We start from the raw sequence: 18,652 nt of genomic DNA, 5'->3' as shown, positions 1-18,652 counted from the left end.
CTGCAGGAGCTGATCTCATGGATTTGGGGTCCACCACCACCATATCCAACTGCCTTCACCCCATTCTTCTCCTTTGATTAGGGGGGGACTAGGTCCTTCTGGGGCCCCCCTTCGCCATTCCATGCGTGCAGCAGGCTCTTCCCTGCTCCCTACTCTTGGCTTTGCTTCTTTCCATATTCCTTTTGGCATGCCATGGTCCCCAGGTCCCCTGAGCATGGGGATGGGACCTGTGCTATGGGGGTGTAACAGAGCAGGGCTTCGGGGGGTGCAGCCAATGTGGGCGCCTGGCCCTTTAAGAGCGACCTCCCCCCCCCCCCGCGCGCCCGAGAGCCCAGAGGGGGCGCCGCTCGCTTAAGTCCTCCTCCATCCCGCCATGCACCGCGCCGCTCCCCCGCCCGCCCCCCTCCCGCCATTGTGCTGGGGAGCGCGTGCGGCGGGGCCCATAGGCACGGCTGGGGCTGGAGCAGACGAGAGAGGGGGCGGGCGGCGGCCTAGAGCGTCGACACCCGCCGCGGGGGTTCCACGCCGCGGAGTCCGCCCAAGCCAGCCTCAAAGCCAGCCCCGTCGGTACCGAGCCCGGACAAAGCCGCCGCCGCCCCGCCCCGCCGCGGAGCCATGTCGGCCAGCAGCCTCCTGGAGCAGGTAGTGAGCCGCGCCGGGCCCGCTAGGCGAGCCCGCGGCTTTGCGGCCTAGCGCAGGGCCGCGGCCTTCCCCTCCCTTCGCTTCCCCTTCCCTTCAGGGCCGCGGCTCCATTGTGCGCCGGCACTCACCGCTCTCTGTTCTCTCCTTCCCTGCAGAGACCCAAGGGGCAGAGCAGCAAAGGTGAGAGCATGGGGAGGCGATGGGGGGTGTGTGTGGTGGTTGTGTGTGTGTGTGTGTGAGTGTGAGTGCTTTGGGCTCATCCCTTAACGCGCTGCGTCTCGTCCCCAGTGCAAAACGGAGCCGTGCACCAGAAGGATGGGTTGAATGATGATGACTTCGAGCCCTACTTGAGCCCCCAGGCGCGGCCGGTGAGTACCAGCGAGCGCTGGGAGTCGGCTTGGGTTGATATCCCCGCGTTTCCCCATCTCCGTGGGTTGTATTTGGTGTTTGGCAGCTTCCCGACTATCTGTATCCTGCTCTGTATGTGTGTTTGGTTGGTATCCTCGTGTTTCCCCATCTCTATGGGCTGCATGTGGTGTTTGGCAGCTTCCTGACCACGTATATGCCGCTTTATGCGTGTGTTTGGTTGGCATCGCTGTGTTTCTCCATCTCTGTGGGTATTTGGCAGTTTTCTGACCATGTATATGCTGCCTTTTACCTGTGTTTGGTTGGCATCCTTGTGTTTCCCTATCTCCATGGATGGCTGGCAGCTTCTTGACCACGCTGTGCTGCTTTATCCATGCATTTCTCCATGCAGAAAGCACTTGGTTGTGGTGGGTGAGTGATAAAGGTTTTAGCAGCTGTTTGAGGGTGCAGGGAGTGTTCAGCTCCTTTCTTTGGTGTAACTGCCTTGAAGCTGCTCTTTCAGTCCTGCTGGTGTGGCCTTGGTTCCCTCCTGTGTTTTGGTTCTTGCTCTTTATGCTCTTTCAGTTTTAGCCCAGTTCCTTGCTGCCTTCTGCGTCTTTGCACTGTGTGAGCTCATGCACAACCCCTGTTGCAGAATCACTTCCTGCACTGCACTTGTGCTGCAGGGGCTTTGGGAGGATGTGGTCAAGGTTCTCTCTCCAGGTGGACCAAAAGGGTCTTCTCTTGTTTGACACCAAAACCCTACGTGGGATAATGGTCTTCTTGAGGCCTTTTAGTTAGAACAGCTCCTGAAAAGCACTTGCAGCTCCTTTTCCTCTCACTTTGGATCAAGATCAGCTCTGCTGTTAACTGAGCTTTGCTTGTTTCTCTCACTGAACATTGGAGAGTGACCCAGAGCAGATGGAGTTCAGCTGATAAGATGGGACAAGCAAGTGGTGGAGATATTTCATTCCCTTTGGCTTCGCTTCCCTCTCCACTTGGGATTAGTCAAAAGGAGCTGTTCAACAAGGGTTTTCCCTCTTTTGTGCTGAAGAAATGAGCCTCCAGAGTCTTTAAGAACCTCTCAGTTCTTCACAATCTTCAGGATTCATTCAGATAACTCCCTGAATTCAGCTCCCTCAATGGAAAAGCTTAAGTTCACCTGAATAAGGTGGGAGAGTGTGGTCACTTTCTCAAACCGTCAGTCAAAGCAACTGCTTCCCCAGTAGCTGTTATTTCATGGTGGGGTTTTGCCATTCCAGCTTCCTTCTGCATGTGGAGATGTATTTCCTGCCACGTTCAGTCTCCTAAAGAGAATGGAGGTGATAACAGTGTTGGAAACAAAGTGTTTTGCCATATTTTGTATGGATGATGAAGAACTTGTGAAGGTTCATTTTCTCTTTTGCTTGTGTCACAGTGGTAAAAACATGATTTAAAACATGGGAGATTATGGGAGCATGACCCACAGAGGAGCTGCTCTAGGAATACAGCAGGAGCGAGGTTAAACCATCATGTGAACAGTGAAAGGAGCTTTAGGGTGCCTTTATCTCAAGCTCTTCCCTGTGAGGGTGCTGAGGTGCTGGCACAGGGTGCCCAGAGAAGCTGTGGCTGCCCCATCCTTGGCAGTGTTCAAGGCCAGGTTGGACACAGGGGCTTGGAGCAAGCTGCTCCAGTGGAAGGTGTCCCTGCCCTTGGAATTGAATGAGCTTTAAGGTCCTTTCAACCCAAACCAGTGCAGGATTCTTGCCATGCTCTGTTGGCTCTCATCTGTGTTTTGACACTCAGGATAATAGCAGAGAAAACCCCAGGGTCAGTCTGGAGAGGGCTTTTTCTGGAGATGGGAAAGGCTGTTACAGCTGGAGCTCTGAGAAAGGAGCACAGTGCAGCCCAGTGCCACAGAGTAACAGCAGCAGCTCCAGAAGCTGCTCTCACAGAAGCAGGAGGGTAACAACTTTTTGAAGTTTCCAGGCTGGAGCTGCTGTCCCAGGTGTGACTGTTACTGGGGAATGAAGTTACTGTGTATTTGGCAGCTCAGATACTAAGTGCAAGCTCAGCAGCAACAAGGAGTCTGCTTCTGGCCTGAGGTGGCGAGGAACAGGGGATTTGAGGAAATAACTGTCTGAAGAGTCTTAGCCATTGGAGAGGGTGGCTTTATTGTCATGCTGAAGAGTAACCTTCAGTTGCAGGGCAGCAGAGTGAGGTGGGGTGTCCCATAGCAGGGTGTAGCTAGTCAGGTAATGAGCAGCAGGAGCCTGATTTCAGGTGGGTTAAGGAGATTTAAGTGACCTGACACTGCTCTTGGTTAATATCACTGCTCCATCCTTAGCTGAGCCTCACTGGTGAGCACTGTACAAGTAGTAACTTGATGAATGCTGTGTTAAAGCACCTCATGAAGTTAAACCTGTCACCTCTAAACCTTTCCTAACAAGGGGAGAGAGCTTACTCTGACACTGATAAGGTTTGAGGGAGAAGCCTGTGGAGAGGAAACAGCTACTCTGCCTGGTGGCCTTGGGGTTTAGCTATGGGCCAATGTGTCTGTGGTCATTAAAGCTAATTTCCAGGGGAGTATATTGTTACTCTTATTGAACCGTAGAATCCCAGCCTGGTTTGTGTTGGAAGGGACCTTAAAGCTCATCCAACTCCAACCCCATTCCATGGGCAGGGACACCTTTCACTAGAGCAGCTTGCTCCAACCTGGCCTTGAATTGAGGAGTTGTCTTATGAAGAGACTTTGCTTGTTACATGGGTCAGGGTCAGTAGTTGTGCTTTTGGATAGATTGAGCCCTAAAGATTGGCCATTAGTTTGGGTTTAACAGGTCTGAGATCCTTGCTTAGTAAAGTTGTGCTCCTGATCAGATGGAGTTTGCTGTTAACTTGCTTTTGGAACCCCTTTTTTGAGAGAATGGAAGATGTGGAGAGAGTCTCTCTAGAGTTTTGGTGCATTCAGGTACCATAGAAATCTTTTTGGTGTTTTGTGACCAGACCAACCTTGTCTCTGACCACATGAAATAATTCCTATTCATTGTTGTGAAGTGAGGACTGGGTTAGCCCCAAACCAGTTGCGTGCCCTTCATTTCCCTTTGCTCTTGTGAGACCCTACTTGGAGCGCTGTGTGCAGTTCTGGTGTCCTCAGCATCAGAAGGACATGGAGCTGTTGAAGCAAGTCCAGAGGAGGCCACGAGGATGAGCAGGGCCTGGAGCACCTCCCGTGTGGAGACAGGCTGAGAACATTGGGACTGTTCAGCCTGGAGAAGAGAAGCTGCGTGGAGATCTCATAGCAGCTTCCAGTGTCTGAAGGGGGGTACAAGGATGCTGGAGAGGGGCTTTTCATCAGGGACTGTAGCGACAGGACAAGGAGCTGTGCTTGACATGTGAAAGCATGACTCAGAACTGGAGCAGTGCCTGCTGTGAGCTGAGCTTCTAACTGGGAGCCGAACCTGCCTCTCATCTCCTCTGCACTGAGCTGGCTGCTCCCGGCTCCAAGTTCTGGGATGGGAATGGCCATTAGCATGGCTCTGAGTGCTCCCCGGAGGGAAACCCATGACACATAAGTTTCATGGAAGCAAATCTTTGTGATGGCTGAGAGCTCCCTCATTGTAAAATGAGGCATTTGGTTTCCTAACCTCTAGGCTGTTTGGGTGTTAAAAAGGAGATTGAGGCATGGAGCACCTCTTTTCCCTTCACTCTCTGGATCTGAAGCCTGCATGCTTGTGCTGCTGTTGTCACTGTCTTCCTAGTGAAACCCTACTGATTCCTCCCCATTCCCAGGTGTTTGTGCCTGCAGCACTGGAGCAGTCTGTTGAAATCCCTGTTTGTTTGCAAGTTCTTGGGTTATTGGGAGCTCTGAAACTTTAAAGAGTGGGGGTAATGCTGTATTCATTGGTCACCAGTTATTAGGCACAATCCTTGCTTTGGCAGCATGCTCCTACTGCACCTTTTCCCTCCATATTCCACTTGTATCTGCATCCTTGTCCCAAACCTTCCCTCAAACACCAGAGTAGGGCTGGTAAGTAAGCTGCATGGGCAAGCAAAGCCCTCTTTAGTAGCAGCTACAAGAAGTAGAAGATAAGAAACTGGGTTTATTGCTTGAGCTCTGTGTCCATATCCCACGTTGAATCATTTAGGTTGGAAAAGACCTGTAAGATCATGGAGCCAGGAGCACAGAGCAATCCCATCTCAGCACTGGGAAGTTTGCTGAGCCTTTGTGTATAAGCTTTTGGGGCAATGAAACAGTTTGTAGAGCACTTCTAACACAGGAGGTACTTCAAGGCTGGGCGCTAAGGTAGGGAGAGGTGGGGCACAAAAAGTCCAAGCTGATTTTTATTCACGTTTCTTCAACTCAATTCTCACCATTCAGTGCTTATCGCTTGCTGTATGATGTTTCTTTTTCCTTTCCAGAATAATGCCTACACTGCAATGTCAGATTCCTACTTACCAAACTACTACAGTCCTTCCATCGGATTCTCCTACTCCTTAGGCGAAGCTGCCTGGTCTACAGGGGGTGATCCACCCATGCCCTACCTAACCTCCTACGGACAGCTGAGCAATGGGGAGCCCCACTTCCTCCCAGATGCTATGTTTGGGCAGCCAGGGGCTCTTGGCAGCACTCCCTTTCTTGGGCAGCACGGCTTTAACTTCTTTCCAAGTGGGATTGACTTTTCCGCTTGGGGGAATAACAGTTCTCAGGGACAATCCACTCAAAGCTCTGGCTATAGCAGCAATTACGCCTATGCCCCGAGCTCGCTGGGGGGGGCCATGATTGATGGGCAGTCAGCTTTTGCTAATGAGCCTCTCAACAAGGCCCCTGGCATGAACACCATCGACCAGGGGATGGCAGCTCTGAAACTGGGCAGCACTGACGTCACCAGCAGCGTTCCCAAAGTCGTCGGCTCTGCTGTTGGGAGTGGATCTATCGCCAGTAATATCGTGGCATCCAGTGCTTTGCCTCCGGCTACTATCGCTCCTCCAAAGCCAACCTCCTGGGCTGACATCGCCAGCAAACCAGCTAAGCAGCAGCCCAAGCTGAAGACCAAGAACGGCATTGCTGGCACAAGCCTCCCACCGCCTCCAATAAAACATAACATGGATATTGGGACTTGGGATAACAAAGGCTCGGTGGCAAAAGCCCCGGCACAAGCCTTAGTGCCGAACATGGCTCAGCAGCCAGCCCAGGCCTCCCCCCAGCCTGGGGGGCAGCAGATCACCCCCAGCCCCCCAGTGGCACCGGCCTGCAGTGGGCAGCAGCCCCAGCCCCTCCCCGTGCCGCAGCCTCAGCTGGCGGTGCCGGTGCCGGCGGCTCAGCCCACCCGCTGGGTTGCCCCTCGGAACCGGGGCAGCGGCTTTGGTCAGAACGGGGTGGATGGGAACGGTGTGGGGCAGGCTCAGGCCACGGCTGGTTCTGCTCCTTCGGAACCTCACCCCGTTTTGGAGAAGTTGAGGTCCATCAACAACTACAACCCCAAGGATTTTGACTGGAACCCGAAACACGGCCGGGTTTTCATCATTAAGAGTTACTCGGAGGACGATATCCACCGCTCCATTAAATACAACATCTGGTGCAGCACGGAGCACGGCAACAAGAGACTGGATGCTGCCTATCGCTCCCTCAATGGGAAGGGCCCCGTGTACTTACTCTTCAGTGTCAACGGTAGCGGTCACTTCTGCGGAGTAGCAGAGATGAAATCTGCTGTGGACTACAACACGTGTGCGGGGGTGTGGTCCCAGGACAAGTGGAAGGGACGCTTTGATGTCAGGTGGATTTTTGTGAAGGACGTTCCCAACAGCCAACTGCGGCACATCCGCCTAGAGAACAACGAGAACAAACCAGTGACCAACTCCAGGGACACTCAGGAGGTGCCTCTGGAAAAGGCTAAGCAGGTGTTGAAAATCATTGCCACCTACAAGCACACCACCTCCATCTTCGATGACTTCTCACACTATGAGAAACGCCAGGAGGAGGAGGAAAATGTTAAGAAGGTAACTTTGTGTGTCTGTCTCCGGCCTCGACCCAGGCTTGTAAAGGCAGGGGCTTGTCCACAGGCTTGGTGGGCATCCCTGTGCCTCATAGAAAACTGCCACCCCAACCTTCGGGGTGGGAATGGGCGCTAGGGCAGAGCAGTGTGAGGAGGCTTGCCCAGGTCCTGCCTGCAATCCACTGCCCTTTGGTTGCTCTAAATCTCCTTAGTGCTGGAATCCACACACGCTGTATTCCTGTGCTGTTGTCAGCTCCTGGATGGGAACAGTTTGAAGTAGATTTGGGGGGGGGAGGGTATTGGGGAGTTGTTAGGAAACAGCCACTTAATCCATCCCCTACTCACTGTTGAGGCAGTGTCACAGATGCTTCCCACCACTTGGAGCACAGTTCCTGTTCCTCCCCAGGCAATCTATTCCTATGCTTCATTACCCATCCTCTTGAAGGCTTTGTCTAATGCCCAGCCTACATTTCCCTCACTGCAGCTCAGGTCTGTGACTGCTTCTCTTCTCTCTGGTGAGTGCCAGTGGTCATTCTGCTCCTCCTGGCAGAGCTTGGCTGGGTCTGAAGCCTGCAGCAGCGCTGGCTTGACCATCAGCTCCAAGCCTGCTGTCATTGCTTCATCAACAGGAGGATTGCTACTTGACATGAGTCTTACTGGCGTTGGTCCCCTCCTGCTGAACCTCCCCATCATTGAGATCTGGCTTGTATTTGATCAAAACAGTCATTAAAATGAACATTAGCAATACCTAAAGGCACGATAAGAAAACTGGAGAGGGACTTTGAGCAAGGGATACAGGGACAGGACAAGGGGGAATGGCTTTAACCTTCCAGAGGGGAGATGGAGATGGCATCTTAGGAAGGAATTCTTCCTTCCATGGGTTGAACAGAGAAGCTGTGGCTGCCCCATCCCTGGCAGTGCTCAAGGCCAGGTTGGACACAGGGGCTTGGAGCAAGCTGCTCTAGTGGAAGGGGTCCCTGCCCGTGGCAGGGGTTGGAGCTGGGTGAGTTTTAAGGTCCCTTCATTGTAACCCAGAGCACAGCTTTCTGCTGGTTTGCCCATACACTGAGGTGATCCCATTCTGTACCCAGTCCCCTGCCACTTGCAGCACTTGAAGCAAGGATGTAAGGGAGGAAGCAATCCATTGCAGGCTGTCAACTTGCTTTTTGTGAGAACCTAGATATTTTGTATGCCTTCACATCCCTAAATTGTTCCACTTTGGTATCCAGCCTGTCCTCAAGTGGTGATATCCCTTTTACTAAGGTTTGGAATGCCATCAGAGATGTAGTTGTGTGCAGTACGTCTTAGGAAGCAGGACTTCTCATATGCTCCAGGTCTGACTTTAGGCAGACCTTGGCATAGTGGGAGAATGGAAGAGATAATATTGCGGATGGATGGATGGATGGATGGATGGATGGATGGATGGATGGATGGATGGATGGAGTTAATCCTGGGTAAATGGCATCAGGTAGTCAGCAGAAGGAAGAGCAGCAGAGTGGGGAGGTAGAAAGTGGACAGATCAATGGTTTCTTCTACTGGAAAGCTGCTGCCTTTGCAAGTTGTGTTACCTGAACATCAGTGGGATATTGAAACCATGGCTTAGCGATTGTCTTAGCACTGCAAACCATCTTTATCTACTTTCCTGTTGCATTTTAAAGGGTCCTTCTCCTTCAGTGTCTCTTGGGGATGTGCTAGCATCTCGGGGGCAGAATGATGGGCATTCAGTGCCTGCTGAGTGATCTAAGTGATATGGATTCCAGTGTGGCACAGTGCAGCAGCAGTGTTCTTTGGAAGGAAACTTAGTCATCCATCTCTGGAATCCCCAGGCAAGGGGGGGTCTGGTACATAACCCCTTGGTGTGTGCTATTGGCCATATACTCACTTGGTTGCAGTATCTCCCTTGGAGCATTTGGGTCAGCCAGGTGCTACCACTGCTACCAGCTCTTGTCTCTGCCACCAGGCTTTGGTGACAGGGTGTTCATGTTCCTCATTCCTTGGAGCTGAAATGGACAGGTCAGGGTGGAAAACACTGAACTCATGCTCTTGCTCATCCTTTGCTGTTGCCTCTGTGCATCCTGGCCTCCGAGGCTGCTCTCAATCTGTTTGGAGATGGATCTCTCTGCTCTGCTCATCCAGTGTTTAAAAAAGTTGGGTGTTCTCCTGCTCCCAAATGCTGAAGCACTCTCAGTGTGATCCTACCTGGAGCAGGTTAAGACTCCTTGAAACCCGTAACAGCAGCTTTCCTGGTAGATCACATCACCCCCTTGTTCCCTGTAAGAATGGCTTGCTCTTTAAGAAACCCAGAATAACTGCCACCACCACCCCCAGCCCACAGTAATGCTCTGGGATTTCTGGGAATGGTGCAGTGACCATTTTGGATCGGGGTCTGCTTTCACGTGCAAGGTTCACAGCTTGTGTCTTGTGGAAAAGCAATACATGTGAACTCTAAAGGAAGTTAATGGAGATTCGTTCTGCCATGGGTTGGGATACTTGGCTCCTTGTAGCTTCAAGGCATTTTGGGAAGCGTATCCCATGAAGACCAGCCCTGCTCTGTCCCTTCTCGGCTTGGAGCACTCTGCTCTCAAGTTTGCCCTTGATTCAAGCCATTCTGCAGTGGGACTTGAATCAGGATGAGCTGTGCAAGATGGGGAGGGGGTTGTGGGTGTTTCCATGCTGGGGTATCCCAGGAAAGACTGGATTCCCAGATTGGAGCTGCTGTTCCCAAACAGGAGCTGCTTTGTGTCTGTGCTGCCACCATCTGCTGCTTGAAGGGGAGTATTCATAGTGGCAAATGTCACTGCTCCCCGTAGGAAAGAGAACTTAAGGGCACAGTAAGTGGTGTTTTAGGAGCCTGTTTGGAGGTGTCAGACTATTTCCCACTTGCTGTAAAGAATGAATGCTTTGGGGGGTGTTTTGCAAGGCTCTTTATTTCTTTTCTTCCTCATTTGTAACCTCAGAGGGGAGGGGAGAGCATATTCCCTGCACTGTTCCCTGCAGGATATGCTGACGCTGTCTTCTGCTGTTATGGTCATCCTGGTTAGTGCTGCCTTTGCTTTGGCTTTACCATATCCACCAGGCCAGTGGTTCTGCCTATAAGGCTGGCTTCCTGAACATTGCACATCCAGGCAAAGCCAAGTGTTTCCTGTGACAGCAGAGGAATTCTACTTGCACTCCCAGCTCCTTTCATTCCATGCTCCCAACCAAGGCGATTTACCTTTTCCTGCTCCAGATCTTGCCCACAGTGCAGTTTGATGGATGCACCCAGACACAATTCCCTTGCTTCAGATACCCTCCACCACCATGCATACAGTTCCTTTCCGTTTCTTTCCAGGCCTTTTAAATACTCTGCATCTGAGTCCATGCTCATGGATTTGCCCAGCAATAGAGGCAACAGAAAACAAGCTGCTCCTTGGAGTTTGGTACAGCCTGTTTGACAGAAGGACGTCTTTATGCTTATGACAGTTTTAAGCCAGCACTCCAAAGCCCTTTACAGCATCCTTGTGTGGTTTTGGTTGTGTTCTAGCTTTGGTTAAGCAGGAGAAGTTTATGTCACATCCTGGCCTTAAGAACTGATTCCTTACTCATTTGGTGTGGGCAACACTTGGTGTCCCTTCTCAGCCAGGTCATCTTCACCTTGGCTGGGTGAGTTCAGCTCCAGCTGGGAGTACCCTGAGCTGATCCTTCTGGATATGTTAATTGCCTTCATGCTGAGGGTGCTGAGGCCCTGGTACAGAGAAGCTGTGGCTGCCCAATCCCTGGCAGTGTTCAAGGCCAGGTTGGACACAGGGGCTTGGAGCAAGCTGCTCCAGTGGAAGGGGTCCCTGCCCTTGGGACTGGATGAGCTTTAAGGTCCCTTCCAACCCAAACCATTCTGTGACTTCAGATTAATGTCTCTCTTTAAGACATTGTTCTTCTCTGGTTAAAACTGCCTCTGGGTGGAGGGTTTGCAACTGTTTTTAGCTGAAAGAAGATGCTTGCTTCTCTTCTGTCTCATGTGAAGTATTATGTGACAGGTACTCATTTAGCAAGCTGCTTGTTCTGTGCCCTGCAGGCATTTTCACTGCAGTTAGTAGAGTCCCCTCGTTTGCCTGGATGGTTTTGGTTGTGCCTGGCTGTACCATCTTCTGGCTTTTGGGTCATGAACCAGTGCCTTGTGGCACCAAGTGCTGGCCTCCTGCCACAGAGCAGTGCCACCCTGCTTGTATGGATGCACAGTCATCCAGGCTCTCACAGTATTGGCCTTATGCAAGCTGATGACTCAGGCAAATCCATCTCCTCTTGTCCTCTCAGGAAATGCAGTATTGGGTGTATGTGTGTTTGTTGCAGCATGAAAGATTCCTGTTCCCTGCCTGAGTTTTGCCCTGTGGGACATGGTTCTCTCTATAGGAGGGTGATTATACGTGTTTCTTCATGTGATCAAGTGCTTGGATCAGGGATGCGAGTTGGCCCCTTGGGGGGTCTCTAGATGTTGGGCTTTCCTCCCAGTTGGTTTTGCTTCTTAAACCAAAAGGTATTTCCTGCTCTACCAAAGTCACTTTTATGTGTGTATCTCCTGCCTTCATTGTTGGGGATGAGCTCTGTTACGTGGCTGGGAGGCAGGATGAAGGTGTCTGAGCATAACCACATCACTCTGATTTTCATCCCCTTTCCTAGGTGAGACAGGCAGGAATGGAGCTTTCCTCCCTTAACTCTGCTGGCTTTTGAAGGCTGACAACAGGAACACCTCAGGTTGGGGTTACAAATCCCAAGTGAGGACTTGAGGCTCTTTGTGATGAACACAGAAAGGGATGCACTATCCTTCACTTGTGCATCCATCACTTGTGCTGTGTCTGGGCACAGCTGAGGCAATGGGCTGCTCTGGCTCCGCATCTCTGAGGCCTTGGAGACGTGGGCACATGGAAATCTGTGCTGCTTTGCTGCATTGCAAACACACATGCTGTGTGTGACAGGCAGTGGCTTTGGGAGAATTCCAACAGCCAAATACCATATCGTGGGCAAGTGGGGCTGTTGAGCAAAGGCTGTGATGAGCAAGAGTGTGTGCACGTGTCTTGAGGCCAGGATTTGCTTGCTGGCTGCCTCAGCTCTTTGGGGAATGATGCTGGGAGCACAGACTGGACTCCAGTGACGTGATCTCATGCTGTTCCTCTGTGGGGGAGTGATGCCTTTTGCTTTAGGACCCTCTCACTTTGAAGCTGAGGTTGTTTCCTGGCCCTATGGATGTCTTTGGCTGGTCAGACAGGTTCAAATAAACCAAGTTGATCTGCTGCACAGCTCTTGGTTCTTCTCCAGACCCTCCCTTTGATGATAAGCACCTATTTCCCCCTCTGGAGCGTGGCAATGAGATCCTTACCTTTGCCCAAGAGGTGCTGAGGTTCAGTGTTGGTTGATAACCAAGGTAAGAGCCTCAGAACAGATTTATCACCTCTTGTCATCTTTCTGGGCCCAACCTTATGGGCCTTCTGCTGTTGGCAGCGTAAGGAGAAAACTCAACCTCTCGTCTGTCTTTGCCACCACCTCCTTCGGCTGCAGTGATGAGGACTGGGCACGGGACATTGCCACAGCCCGGGGACTGCGATGGTGAGTGGCAGGAGAGCTGTGATAGATGGAAGCAGTCTGAGCTGTTTCCCAGTGGATCAGTCTCCCATGTGGATCAGTAAGACGTGGCTCAGGTGTAATGAAAATGAAGTCAAAACCACTTCCTGATGGCATCTCTTTGCTCTCCAGGGACTAGATACCAGGGCAAAGCCCGATGTGTGCATGCAGATGCTGCTCTGCCCTCTCCTGGGCTGTCGTGGAGCTGTAGGTTCTGTCATCCCACAGCCCATGATTTCAGAGCAATGAGTATAATGGCTTCAGGCTGAAAGGGAGGAGATTGAGACGAGCTCTTAGGAGTTCTTCCATTGTGAGGGTGCTGAGGCGCTGGCACAGGGTGCCCAGAGAAGCTGTGGCTGCCCCATCCCTGGCAGTGCTCAAGGCCAGGTTGGACACAGGGGCTTGGAGCAAGCTGCTCTCGTGGAAGGGGTCCCTGCCCGTGGCTGGGATTGGAGCTGGGTGAGCTTTAAGATCCCTTCCAACCCAAACCATTCTATGAGCCAGGAAGGATGCATGTTTACAGCATCACTGACCTTTGCTGTGTGTTCTTGTAGAGCTGTTTGCTTCTTTGCTGTGATTTGGGTGCTCACTTGATACTCCCTAACAGCCCAGGGACCAGGATGTCCTCACGGGACCTGTGGCAGTTGGGCTGGGGAGATGAGCGAGTGTGAAAGTCCTTCAGGCCCTGGCTACCTCTGTTTCCATGCAGGAGACAGCAAGCTCCTGAGGATGCTGTTTGCAGCCGTGATGGAAGGGAGCAATAGTTATGGGGCAAGCTTGAAGAGCAGGAGGTTCTAAACAGCATACTGGGTTGATTAAAAACTGGGCTATGATCCACCCTGAAGTGAAGATGTTCACTGTGGTCCCCTCTTTAGCATGGGGCCATCTGCTCTAACTTCTTCTGAAGGTGATGCCTTTACTTTTCCAGCCAGAAGTGAGTAATCGGGGTCCATCTGCTCAGCTATGGGGTGATGTGCACAGTAGGACCCTCAGCCACCATCTGCAGCCAGCCCAGGACACCAGGACATGGTCAGAAAGGGGGTGGTTGAACCTGGCTGCAGCTTATCCCATATTTTCCTTGGGAAGACAGAGGCAGTTGGGGCTTCTCGCAGCAGGAATGGGTCACGTTGCCATCTGGCCTTGCTGAACGCAAGGGACTGAGCCAGGCAGCAGGGGAGGAGCAGGACTTGGCACCTTCCTTCTGGTTTCCATCCTTCTTTTTTAGCTTCATGCTCAAGACCAGCTTTGCTTCCACCTTTGCACTTTGGTTTTGCTCTTGTGCAGTGATTTGGGCAACAGATTTGAGCAGACTTAGTGGAGAAAAGTCAACTTCATTCCCTTCTATGCGGGGCACATATTCTTGAAGAGATGTGTGCTTTCATCTACCTCTCTCCTCAGAAGCTGCCCATCTGTACATGGTATCATGCAGGGCTCATGCAGAGGCTGGAGCTGAAGCCTGGCATGGATGAGCATCCGTCCTTCGAGCTGGATGCAAGGCATCTATTCTTAACAACCTTCTTGGCTTGGTTTCTAGCAGTACACAGCTATCCATGCTGTTAGCCCAGGATGGAAGCTGGAGATGAGCTCTCCCTGGGTTTAGCAGTGCCAGAGGACACTGTTCCTTTGAGTGACCTGCATGCTTCTGGAAGGGAAGGTGCCTCTGCCCACCAGGTTAACGTGACATGGGGCAGCATCCTGACCTGAGACAACGGCTCTGAGCTCCATCGGTGTTCCTTCTGAGGGGCAGAAGGGAGAGCCCACATCTCACTCTGCCAGGGGCACCTCCTGTGTTGCTTTGCTGTGGAGGTGGGATGGGCTTGGCATCTCTTGGGCCTGGGGAAGGTGGTGTTGATTCAGCTGAAAATGGCCCTTGGAATGCAAGCTGGCAGCATCTCTGGAGCCTTTGGGGTAATGTGGACACACTTGTGTGCAAAGCCACTCTGTTAAACCAGAAGAGACCAGCACATGGTCCTTGGCACAAAAGGATGTCACAGCCCTTCCTGGGTGTATGTGGTGCTGTGCTGCCTCCTGGGGCAAAGGTTCATCCGGAGAGATGGAGATGGCTACCAAGGGGGTGGAAGGAACCTCCTCTGCATAGAAACATCCTCTTTCTCCAGAGAAGGGTGCTCCATCCCTGGCAGTGCTCAAGGGCAGGTTGGATTGGGCTTGGAGCAACCTGCTCTAGTAGAAAGTATCCCTGCCCGTGGAGCTTTTTGGTCCTCTCCAACCCAAACCATCCCATGATTCCATGGCTTTGGTGGTGTGGGTCAGGGTTAGGATCCAGATCCATGTGTCACAACGATGCTGGGTGCAAAGAGGGAATTCCAACTGCTCTCGTCTAACGTCCTCTTCTTCCCTTTCGCAGGAACGCCAAGGCCGGGTGAAGTAAATGGCCATTGCCTCCCCCCAGAGACTGCAGCAGAGATTGCATCCCAGCTACCTGCCCCCGAGAGAAAGAATGAGCAAAACAGCCCAGAGAGAATTAGGACTTCTTTGGTTTGTCTTAATTTCATTGACTTCAAAGAGACCTTTTCCAATCTTTCAGTTGCAAAGGAAAAAGGATTGGAATTTCACCAGACATAGGACTTAAAAACCACAAAAAGGACAAAAAAAAATCCCTTCTAGGTAGAGTAGAGGTAAAAACCTGTCCCTTTTTTTTGGCTTTGGTTGTGATTTCCCAGCAGCCGCTTTGGGTTTTGTCTTTTTCCTATGTTCTTTTGGGGTTTTTGAGGCCCACAAGTGGCATCTGCCTTTTGGTTTCCTCTCATTTTTAAGCCCCAACGCTTCCTTTCCACCCCTTTATGCCTCCTTCCCCTCGTTCTGCCATTTGCACTTGGGACACCACTTGGAACATCCATCGCTGCAAGTGGAATAACGTTGGTTCTTTCTTCCCCCCCTCTCCCCCCATCCCATGGCCTGGAAGAGGAGGAATCCAAGGAGGAAGTCGGGGGGTTGGCCTAAGAAGAATGGAAGATCAGTTGTCCACAAGGTTGTGTCTTAAAGGTGGTTCATTTTCTCCTTTGTTACTCCAAAGTCAAGCCCTAGGAGTCCTCAGCGATGTTCTTGTGCATTATACAGATGGGAGTCTGGATTACTTTGAGTTTTGGAAGCTGAGACCAGTGGTAAAAACATGTTTTGGTTACAGGAAGATGAATTTTGAACACACACGAAAAGAACAACTCTTGTAAACTGTGTAGTGAATCTGTTCCTTCAGTTTCTTGTTGAGCCGCTGAGGAATGGGCATTGCCTTTCTTTTCACCATTAATCACTTCTCAATAATAAACGTGAGATCCTGTTGAGCATCACTGGTGTCTGCTCCTGCCTTCCCAGCACTCCTTGCCCCAGGGCAGTGCCTTCTCTATCCCCTCTGCATGTTCAGGGCACTCTTAATTCCCTCAAGTTCCCATAGCCTGGGGAAGTTGTGGATTAGAATCGTTGGGTTGGGTTGGAAGGGACCTTAAATTTCCTCCAGCTCCAACCCCTGCCATGGGCAGGGACCCCTTCCACTAGAGCAGCTTGCTCCAAGCCCCTGTGTCCAACCTGCCCTTGAACACTGCCAGGGATGGGGCAGCCACAGCTTCTCTGGGCACCCTGTGCCAGCGCCTCAGCACCCTCACAGGGAAGAGCTTCTGCCTAAGAGCTCATCTCAGTCTCCCCTCGGGCAGGTTAAAGCCATTCCCCTTGGCCTGTCCCTGTGTCCCTTGTTTAAAGCCCCTCTACAGGTTTCTTATCACCTGTTTAGGTATTGGATTATCTGGCTCCTTCCAAGTGTGTGAATCAGAGACCCATTTGTATCCCAGATAAGCTCCCTGTGGAAAATTGCTGATGGTCAAGAAATCACAAGGAGGAAAATCCTGCTGCATTAACAGTATCTTGGCTATTAACTCATCTCTGGGAGCAGGCAGGGGCTGGAGCCTCTTGGTGAGCCTGGCTTCCCACCAGGAATACTCACCCCCTCTATGTCCTCACAACTGTGCTTGGTTCTTTCTGTCCTCAATTCTCCTACAGCTTTGGCCTCTCTTTGGCCTCCCAGCTGGCCAAAAACCCAGATTCCTCACTGCTGTCCTCATGGATTTCAGTGGGAAGGCAAGACCTGGTGCTTTGTGATGCTGGAGGCTCTTGGACTGGATTGAATCCAATGAGTTGTCTTTTGGGAGGATCAGGAAAAGCCAGAGAGGGCTTTTCTGACAGGTTGGTCGCGCAGTTTGTTCCTCATTTTGGTCTTGAAGCAGCAGCCCAAAAGAGATATGAGAGGAAGAGGAAAATGTAGTGTGAAAACCCACCCTGTTTCACCCCGAACTGGAGAGGGGAGACAAAAAGAGGTAGTTTTGTACGTCACTCATAGCCATGAGCGTTACCAGATACTTGGGTCAGATGTGCCCCATCCCTGGCAGTGTTCAAGGCCAGATTGAGTGGTGCTTGGAGCAAGCTGCTCTAGTGGAGGGTGTCCCTGCCCGTGGCTCTGGGTGAGCTGTAAGGTCCCTTCCAACCCAAACCAGGCTGGGATTCTGAAGCTCATTAATGTCCTCTGTGTTCCCCCTTCCCACCCCATCACGTCTGAAGGCAGGTCCTGGACCTGGTGCCTCCGGTGCCAGGAGGGCCTGGAAGGCTCCATGGGGCAGAGGAACAGGAGATGATGCTCTGAAGCGTGGTGGGGGATGCTGCGGGTCCGGAGGGGTCCGTGGGGTTGGGGTCCCCAGTGATGGCTGCAGTGCCGCGCTCTGCCGCCAGGGGTCAGTGCCGCGCCGCGCCCGCTCCCAGCCGCCAGGGGGCAGCAGGGAGTCAGGCAGCGCGCCCATGCGGCGCTTGTGGTACTTACGGTACTTGCGTACGGCCCGCGCGTACATGCATGTACATACGTACACATACATGTGTGCAGAGGGGCCTGCAGCTCACATACGTACACAGGTGTACATGTACAGAGCCACCTGGCTCACATACATACACACACATCCATGTGCTGCGGGGAAAAGGGACACTGGCCTTCAGCAGCGCATCCAGCATCCTCCTCATCCAAGGGGAAGAGGTCATGGGCACGCATGGTGGGGTTCGATGGGATGGGATGGGATGGGATGGGATGGGATGGGATGGGATGGGATGGGATGGGATGGGATGGGATGGGATGGGATGGGATGGGATGGGGGGTTCCAAAGCTTTTCTATATAGATCTAAATCCCAGCTGCTGGAGTCAAGGGACGGAGGAAGAGCTGGGGCAAAGGATGGAGAAGCCCAATGGGGATCTGTTTGGGGTGATGTACCTCATCCATGGCTTATATTCCCCTCCCTGGGGTACAGGAGGGGGTGATGTTGGATTCTCCGATGTCTATTGGGGTTGAGCACTGCCAGTGGGGATTCCCATGAGGGTGCTCGGATCCCATCCCAAACAGGCAGGCTGGGGAGGGGGATGCTCAGGCATTCCCTATCCGGGGGGAGAGACCTGCAGAGCAAAGGAAACACCACTTCAGGTTTGAAAAGCACCAAAACCCACGACAGGAAACCCAGATTGTGCCAATGCAGATGGGAGTGGAAACAGCTCTCGAGCTGCTCGCTCTGCCTTTCCCCTTACTCCAGATACAGCTGCATTACTAGGGGTCAATGGGGCTGAGGTAAAGCATCTTCTCCCCCCATGTTTTTCCGGGGCCAGGGAGGGTGATGATGTTCCACGCGATGCTGTGGGATGCAGCTCTGCATCCTGGGGGTGGATGGTACCAAGGGCTTGTGTTGGGGATGCTGCAGGCAGCACAGGGTGGTGGCTGTGATGAGTTGTAACGGCCTCTGCATGCACCGAGGCAAAGCCACATCCTGCAGTGGGGCAGGGATTTGGGGGGAGGGGGTAAAAGGGGAGGGACTTAGGGGAGGAAACATCAACCCCCTTCCCTCGTGCCTCAGTTTCCCTTCTCTGCACCACACCAGGGCTGCAGCACCCACATCTATGGGGCGGGGGCGGGGGGGGGGGGGGGTGTAAAGGTTTTGTGGGTCTGGGTGCCCCTGGCCCCCCCCCGGCAGGATATGGTGGGAGGTGCTTTGCTTGTCACTCTCTGAGTCACCCCATGTCCCCACACCTGCAGCATCCGCACCCCCCAGCCCCATCCTCACCCTCC

General features: G+C 52.4%; 1 protein-coding gene across 1 annotated transcript; it reads left to right on the top strand.

The window, feature by feature from the left end:
• Positions 1–401: 401 nt before the first annotated feature.
• On the top strand, positions 402–15,856 carry YTHDF2 (YTH N6-methyladenosine RNA binding protein F2). Its single transcript, XM_062601982.1, has 5 exons — positions 402–642; positions 798–822; positions 931–1,010; positions 5,386–6,963; positions 14,917–15,856. Exons 1-5 carry the CDS (start codon positions 616–618, stop codon positions 14,938–14,940), a joined length of 1,734 nt encoding a protein of 577 aa, XP_062457966.1. The 5' UTR covers positions 402–615; the 3' UTR covers positions 14,941–15,856.
• The last annotated feature ends 2,796 nt before the right edge of the window (positions 15,857–18,652 follow it).

The sequence above is a fragment of the Pezoporus occidentalis genome, unplaced genomic scaffold (assembly GCF_034315485.1).
Source record: "Pezoporus occidentalis ecotype Australia unplaced genomic scaffold, CSIRO_AGI_Poc_V1 ctg737, whole genome shotgun sequence".
NCBI classification, from domain to species: Eukaryota; Metazoa; Chordata; class Aves; order Psittaciformes; family Psittacidae; genus Pezoporus; species Pezoporus occidentalis.
This window is presented reverse-complemented; position numbering and strand designations above follow the sequence as displayed.

What these genes read in the sequence shown, in the direction of transcription:
- YTHDF2 (XM_062601982.1), top strand. Translation starts at nt 616, where the DNA reads ATGTCGGCCAGCAGCCTCCTGGAGCAG. An exon ending in CAAGGGGCAGAGCAGCAAAG is followed by an intron (nt 823 to 930) that starts GTGAGAGCATGG and finishes TCTCGTCCCCAG; the next exon opens with TGCAAAACGGAGCCGTGCAC. An exon ending in TGAGCCCCCAGGCGCGGCCG is followed by an intron (nt 1,011 to 5,385) that starts GTGAGTACCAGC and finishes TTTCCTTTCCAG; the next exon opens with AATAATGCCTACACTGCAAT.